General features: G+C 39.4%; 2 protein-coding genes across 2 annotated transcripts; both read left to right on the top strand.

Moving 5' to 3' along the window:
* The first annotated feature begins 544 nt into the window (after window positions 1-544).
* Window positions 545-1,132, top strand: LOC126214902 (uncharacterized). The gene has a single exon (XM_049941545.1). The coding sequence runs from the start codon at window positions 545-547 to the stop codon at window positions 1,130-1,132; it is 588 nt and encodes a 195-aa protein (XP_049797502.1).
* A 3,559-nt stretch (window positions 1,133-4,691) lies between these two features.
* On the top strand, window positions 4,692-5,279 carry LOC126214901 (uncharacterized). Its single transcript, XM_049941544.1, has one exon. It carries the CDS (start codon window positions 4,692-4,694, stop codon window positions 5,277-5,279), a length of 588 nt encoding a protein of 195 aa, XP_049797501.1.
* The last annotated feature ends 2,667 nt before the right edge of the window (window positions 5,280-7,946 follow it).

The raw sequence follows: 7,946 nt of genomic DNA, 5'->3' as shown, positions 1-7,946 counted from the left end.
ATGAATCTACTCTGCGAACGAGAATGAACGTTAAAAATACCGAGGGTCCTAAACTTGGAAAAAACCCAACATTTTCGACAGAACAGGAAAATAAGATTAGGGATCATGTTATTACAATGGCCAAGCTGCTCTATGGCACTACATGCACCCAGCTGCGAAAGATTGCATTTGAGTATGCAGAGGCTAACAACATTGCAAACAAATTCGATAAGTCATCTGGGTTAGCTGGAAAGGATTGGCTAACTCTATTTTTAAAAAGAAACCTAAGTATTTGCATGGGAAAACTTGAAGCAACTAGCATTAACAGAATACAGGCATTTAATGAAGAAGAGGTTAATGCATATTTTAAAAACTTAGAACATGTCTTTGAAAAATATAAATTTAAAGAGGGGAGAGTGTTCAACGTCGATGGAAATGGGGATAAATACTGTACAAAAGCTGGAGAGAATGTTGGCTCCTAAAGGTGGGGCCACGTCTTGGGAAAGGGGGAAAAACTTGACTGCTTCAGTACATCCCCCCTATGTTTATCTTCCCCAGGAAGAGGATGTCATATCTCTTAAGTAAAGGTGGACTAGTTGGAACAATATATGGTTGTTCCGTCAATGGCTGCTCCAATGAGTCATTATTTTTCAAATGGATCCAAGATTTTCTGAACAATGTAAAATCAACTATTGATTACCCTGTGCTGCTGATTTTAGATAATCACAGCAGCCACATTTCACTTGAAATTTTTGAATTTTGTAAAAAACATTCTATTGTCATGGTAACCATACCTCCACACACTTCTCACAAGCCTCAACCACTAGATGTTCCATTCTTTTCTTCTTTGAAAGCAGCCTTCAGTCATGAATGTGACATGTATATGAAGTCACAGGTGTATCAAAAAATTACACCATGTGAGTTAGCAGAACTTTTTAATAAGGCATATATTAAGGTCACTACCATGGACAAAGGGCAGTCAGGGTTTAAGGCAGGTGGGATTTGCTCTTTCAATCCAAACAAATTTCAGCATGACGACTTACAACAATGTGAGATTTTAAAAGATGTTGTCCTTGAAGATGAAGAGGTTCCGATGCAACAAATGGAAATGAAGTGGTTGCATCTTCAAACGAGCCACATATCCACAAAATGAGTCAAGAACAGATTCCTGGATCTCCAGCAGAAGATGTTCCACTTCTAGTAGGCCTAGAAGAGGTCACAACAACATCAACTAAAAGTGCATGTGTCAAGCATGTTAGTGTATTTCACATATCTCCTGTTCCAACTTCTTCCTAAGACGAAACAAGCCAAGGGAAAGCCTAAGGGAAAGTCAGTGATCCTTACAGCAACTCCAGAGAAGAATAAACTGCTAACAGAGTTATCAATAAAGAAACAAAAAGAAGCCATGAAAAAGAAAGCTGAAGGAAGCAAGAAAAGAAATCATAAGGAGAAAGCAGATAAGTGGAGAAATCTGCAACTTAAAAAAGTCTCGAAAAAGAAACAGACATATAAAAAGAAACACCGCCAAGAAAGTGAAAGTAGCAACGAGGATGACCTAAATCTGGACTTGCAGAACATTTGTGATGACGATGAAATGGATGATATTGATCCATTGGCGATTTCACAAGATGTCTGTTTAGTTTGTGGAGAGTTTGGGAAAGAAGGAGATCTATAGTATCGATGTATTTCTTCTAGCACATGGAGTCATGAAGAATGTAGTGGCTGGAACACTCCAAAAAGGTTACAAGTGCGATTTTTGCTGTATTAGAAAATGAACTGTTTTCACATCAGTAAAATGTAAGAAACGAAAATTATAAAAGATGTTTGTAGAATTACATTATTTCGATCTTAAATATACTGTTTACTATTTGTACTAACTAATAAGCAAACAAAAATAGCAAGTATTGTACATTTTTATAATTTGTTTGTTTTGCGTGCTATTACCCAGTACTTTGCGTGTCATTACCCTCAGGGGTGGGAAATACCACGCATTTGAACTTTTTTTTATTTTAATGTTCAAAATTAAGGTACTGTTTATAACTATTTACAGACGATTGGAATACCATTGTATGGTATGTACTTATTTTCGTAGGTTTTAATGACGTAACGAATGGTTCACATCGATTTTTCCTTGGGTGCGTGTATTTCCCCCACTCACCCCTACTGGGCGATTGCATCAACTTAGATGCTTCTCCTGTGTTCTACTGTGCTGCTTGTATTGTCCCCACATACCGCAGCACGCGACAAGGGCTGGCAGACCATAAATGTAACCGTTTCAGAGAGAAATGCGACCAATGTGACGATCTCGCGTTATATCGATTCGATGGTGAATGACGAAACACGGAGATTTTCTAAGGTTTTTACTACATATTAACACTTTTCACATTTTCTTGTGTTACGTGGCTGCCAGTCCTCGGTTCATGCAAAATCTTAACGTCCTCGGTCATGTCCAAGGCACCAAACCGACCAATAATTCAATAATCGATAACTAAAACTATAAATGTAGCTCTTCTTACTGGGCGATTGCATCAACTTAGATGCTTCTCCTGTGTTCTACTGTGCTGCTTGTATTGTCCCCACATACCGCAGCACGCGACAAGGGCTGGCAGACCATAAATGCAACCGTTTCAGATAGAAATGCGACCAATGTGACGATCTCGCGTTATATCGATTCGATGGTGAATGACGACACACGGAGATTTTCTAAGGCTTTTACTACATATTAACACTTTTCACATTTTCTCGTGTTACGTGGGTGCCAGTCGTCGGTTCATGCAAAATCTTAAGGTCCTCGGTCATGTCCAAGGCACCTAACCGACCAATAATTCAATAATCGATAGCTAAAACTATAAATGTAGCTCTTCTTACTGGGCGATTGCATCAACTTAGATGCTTCTCCTGTGTTCTACTGTGCTGCTTGTATTGTCCCCACATACCGCAGCACGCGACAAGGGCTGGCAGACCATAAATGTAACCGTTTCAGAGAGAAATGCGACCAATGTGACGATCTCGCGTTATTTCGATTCGATGGTGAATAACGAAACACGGAGATTTTCTAAGGTTTTTACTACATATTAACACTTTTCACATTTTCTCGTGTTAGGTGGGTGCCATTCCTCGGTTCATGCAAAATCTTAAGGTCCTCGGTCATGTCCAAGGCACCAACCCGACCAATAATTCAATAATCGATAACTAAAACTATAAATGTAGCTCTTCTTACTGGGCGATTGCATCAACTTAGATGCTTCTCCTGTGTTCTACTGTGCTGCTTGTATTGTCCCCACATACCGCAGCACGCGACAAGGGCTGGCAGACCATAAATGTAACCGTTTCAGAGAGAAATGCGACCAATGTGACGATCTCGCGTTATATCGATTCGATGGTGAATGACGAAACACGGAGATTTTCGAAGGTTTTTACTACATATTAACACTTTTCACATTTTCTTGTGTTACGTGGCTGCCAGTCCTCGGTTCATGCGAAATCTTAAGATCCTCGGTCATGTCCAAGGCACCAAACCGACCAATAATTCAATAATCGATAACTAAAACTATAAATGTAGCTCTTCTTAGGGGAAGGTGGCGGAATTACACGCATTTGGGTAATCCCACGCAAGTTGATTTACGCAGATTGAATAGTGCAAGCTGTTCCCAGTTGGTGCTACACCCTGCCGGCAGGAGTAACAACTATACACGGCTTACGCCAGCCATTTTCCAGTGACATTGTTGGAGCAGTGAAGTATTGTTTATTTTCGGCGTGTCTCATGTAATTTTGGTCACCTCTATTTTGCAAGGTAAGGGTTACTATAAGTTGCTTTAATATAATTCTTGCTTATCAACTACTAACCCTAGATGAAACCTTTAATTTAATTGTTGATTTGTCCCGCTATTTGATTTAGGTGCCGAGTTATGCTTAGGTTAGTCGTCGAACTTACAGTGGGGTAATGCCACGCACATGTTGAAGTGCGTGGTATTCCCCCTTGCAGGTTATATTTTTGATACTAACGAGATTTTTTTTTTTTTAATTTCAGATGGGTCGATATTATTGAAGAAAAACTCAGAAAGCAAGTTGGACGAAAGAGGAACTTTGTAAGGCTCTTGATGCCGTCAAATCTGGATGAAAAATAAGAGAAGTATCAAGAGCTTTCGGGAATTCATGAATCTACTCTGCGAACGAGAATGAACGTTAAAAATACCGAGGGTCCAAAACTTGGAAAAAACCCAACATTTTCGACAGAACAGGAAAATAAGATTAGGGATCATGTTATTACAATGGCCAAGCTGCTCTATGGCACTACATGCACCCAGCTGCGAAAGATTGCATTTGAGTATGCAGAGGCTAACAACATTGCATACAAATTCGATAAGTCATCTGGGTTAGCTGGAAAGGATTGGCTAACTCTATTTTTAAAAAGAAACCTAAGTATTAGCATGGGAGAACCTGAAGCAACTAGCATTAACAGAATACAGGCATTTAATGAAGAAGAGGTTAATGCATATTTTAAAAACTTAGTACATGTCTTTGAAAAATATAAATTTAAAGAGGGGAGAGTGTTCAACGTCGATGGAAATGGGGATAAATACTGTACAAAAGCTGGAGAGAATGTTGGCTCCTAAAGGTGGGGCCACGTCTTGGGAAAGGGGGAAAAACTTGACTGTTTCAGTACTGCTGGTACCTACATCCCCCCTATGTTTATCTTCCCCAGGAAGAGGATGTCATATCTCTTAAGTAAAGGTGGACTAGTTGGAACAATATATGGTTGTTCCGTCAATGGCTGGTCCAATGAGTCATTATTTTTCAAATGGATCCAAGATTTTCTGAACAATGTAAAATCAACTATTGATTACCCTGTGCTGCTGATTTTAGATAATCACAGCAGCCACATTTCACTTGAAATTTTTGAATTTTGTAAAAAACATTCTATTGTCATGGTAACCATACCTCCACACACTTCTCACAAGCCTCAACCACTAGATGTTCCATTCTTTTCTTCTTTGAAAGCAGCCTTCAGTCATGAATGTGACATGTATATGAAGTCACAGGTGTATCAAAAAATTACACCATGTGAGTTAGCAGAACTTTTTAATAAGGCATATATTAAGGTCACTACCATGGACAAAGGGCAGTCAGGGTTTAAGGCAGGTGGGATTTGCTCTTTCAATCCAAACAAATTTCAGCATGACGACTTACAACAATGTGAGATTTTAAGAGATGTTGTCCTTGAAGATGAAGAGGTTCCGATGCAACAAATGGAAATGAAGTGGTTGCATCTTCAAACGAGCCACATATCCACAAAATGAGTCAAGAACAGATTCCTGGATCTCCAGCAGAAGATGTTCCACTTCTAGTAGGCCTAGAAGAGGTCACAACAACATCAACTAAAAGTGCATGTGTCAAGCATGTTAGTGTATTTCACATATCTCCTGTTCCAACTTCTTCCTAAGACGAAACAAGCCAAGGGAAAGCCTAAGGGAAAGTCAGTGATCCTTACAGCAACTCCAGAGAAGAATAAACTGCTAACAGAGTTATCAATAAAGAAACAAAAAGAAGCCATGAAAAAGAAAGCTGAAGGAAGCAAGAAAAGAAATCATAAGGAGAAAGCAGATAAGTGGAGAAATCTGCAACTTAAAAAAGTCTCGAAAAAGAAACAGACATATAAAAAGAAACACCGCCAAGAAAGTGAAAGTAGCAACGAGGATGACCTAAATCTGGACTTGCAGAACATTTGTGATGACGATGAAATGGATGATATTGATCCATTGGCGATTTCACAAGATGTCTGTTTAGTTTGTGGAGAGTTTGGGAAAGAAGGAGATCTATAGTATCGATGTATTTCTTCTAGCACATGGAGTCATGAAGAATGTAGTGGCTGGAACACTCCAAAAAGGTTACAAGTGCGATTTTTGCTGTATTAGAAAATGAACTGTTTTCACATCAGTAAAATGTAAGAAACGAAAATTATAAAAGATGTTTGTAGAATTACATTATTTCGATCTTAAATATACTGTTTACTATTTGTACTAACTAATAAGCAAACAAAAATAGCAAGTATTGTACATTTTTATAATTTGTTTGTTTTGCGTGCTATTACCCAGTACTTTGCGTGTCATTACCCTCAGGGGTGGGAAATACCACGCATTTGAACTTTTTTTTATTTTAATGTTCAAAATTAAGGTACTGTTTATAACTATTTACAGACGATTGGAATACCATTGTATGGTATGTACTTATTTTCGTAGGTTTTAATGACGTAACGAATGGTTCACATCGATTTTTCCTTGGGTGCGTGTATTTCCCCCACTCACCCCTACTGGGCGATTGCATCAACTTAGATGCTTCTTCTGTGTTCTACTGTGCTGCTTGTATTGTCCCCACGTACCGCAGCACGCGACAAGGGCTGGCAGACCATAAATGTAACCGTTTCAGAGAGAAATGCGACCAATGTGACGATCTCGCGTTATATCGATTCGATGGTGAATGACGAAACACGGAGATTTTCTAAGGTTTTTACTACATATTAACACTTTTCACAATTTCTTGTGTTACGTGGCTGCCAGTCCTCGGTTCATGCAAAATCTTAAGGTCCTCGGTCATGTCCAAGGCACCAAACCAACCAATAATTCAATAATCGATAACTAAAACTATAAATGTAGCTCTTCTTACTGGGCGATTGTATCAACTTAGATGCTTCTCCTGTGTTCTACTGTGCTGCTTGTATATTCCCCACATACCGCAGCACGCGACAAGGGCTGGCAGACCATAAATGTAACCGTTTCAGAGAGAAATGTGACCGATGTGACCATCTCGCGTTATATCGATTCGATGGTGAATGACGAAACACGGAGATTTTCTAAGGTTTTTACTAGATATTAACACTTTTCACATTTTCTCGTGTTACGTGGGTGCCAGTCCTCGGTTCATGCAAAATCTTAAGGTCCTCGGTCATGTCCAAGGCACCAAACCGACCAATAATTCAATAATCGATAACTAAAACTATAAATGTAGCTCTTCTTACTGGGCGATTGCATCAACTTAGATGCTTCTCCTGTGTTCTACTGTGCTGCTTGTATTGTCCCCACATACCGCAGCACGCGACAAGGGCTGGCAGACCATAAATGTAACCGTTTCAGAGAGAAATGCGACCAATGTGACGATCTCGCGTTATATCGATTCGATGGTGAATGACGAAACACGGAGATTTTCGAAGGTTTTTACTACATATTAACACTTTTCACATTTTCTCGTGATACGTGGCTGCCAGTCCTCGGTTCATGCGAAATCTTAAGATCCTCGCTCATGTCCACGGCACCAAACCGACCAATAAATGAAGGAGATGCCTAAACAAGAAGATTTATCGAATTTCAAACATCCCTTATTCATGTGGTGTCCCAACTGCACCAAAAACCCATTGAATGGAGAATCTGCTTTGTGGCCATACAACCAGCTGACCCTGCTGTAGAGAACAAACACATAACCACATTTCACGATTCAAATACATTACTCCACTGTGGAATTGATGAATATAAGTGATAACGGTATCAATCAAAAGAAGAACCTAGCTAAGGAAAGAAGTCTTTCCCAATAACTGCAATAGACAAAATGCTGGGAGTGATGGTTCTGATCAGACAAAATCACACTCGATGGTAGAACTAACATAGCAATCATCAAACAGAATCTCCCTGCTGTGAGGGAAGAAACATGTACCACAATTTGTGCAGCACATTTATTATTTTTAGCGACCATTGGAATAAGTTTTTTAAACATGTAAAGCAAATGATGGAGATACCTAAACAAGAAGGTTTATCACATTCCGAACATCCGTTATTCAGTAAGGTGTATGTGGTGACCCAACTCCAACAAAAACCCACTGAATGGAGAATCTGCTTTGTGGCCATAACCAGCTGACACTGCTGCAAAGAACAAATGCTTAACCACATTTCACGAATCAAATACATTACTCCACTGTG

The sequence above is a fragment of the Schistocerca nitens genome, chromosome 12 (assembly GCF_023898315.1).
Source record: "Schistocerca nitens isolate TAMUIC-IGC-003100 chromosome 12, iqSchNite1.1, whole genome shotgun sequence".
Classification (NCBI taxonomy): domain Eukaryota; kingdom Metazoa; phylum Arthropoda; class Insecta; order Orthoptera; family Acrididae; genus Schistocerca; species Schistocerca nitens.
This window is presented reverse-complemented; position numbering and strand designations above follow the sequence as displayed.

Excerpts from the sequence above, each read along its gene's own strand:
- LOC126214901 (XM_049941544.1), top strand. The coding sequence starts at position 4,692 with ATGTCATATCTCTTAAGTAAAGGTGGACTAGTTGGAACAATATATGGT.
- LOC126214902 (XM_049941545.1), top strand. The coding sequence starts at position 545 with ATGTCATATCTCTTAAGTAAAGGTGGACTAGTTGGAACAATATATGGT.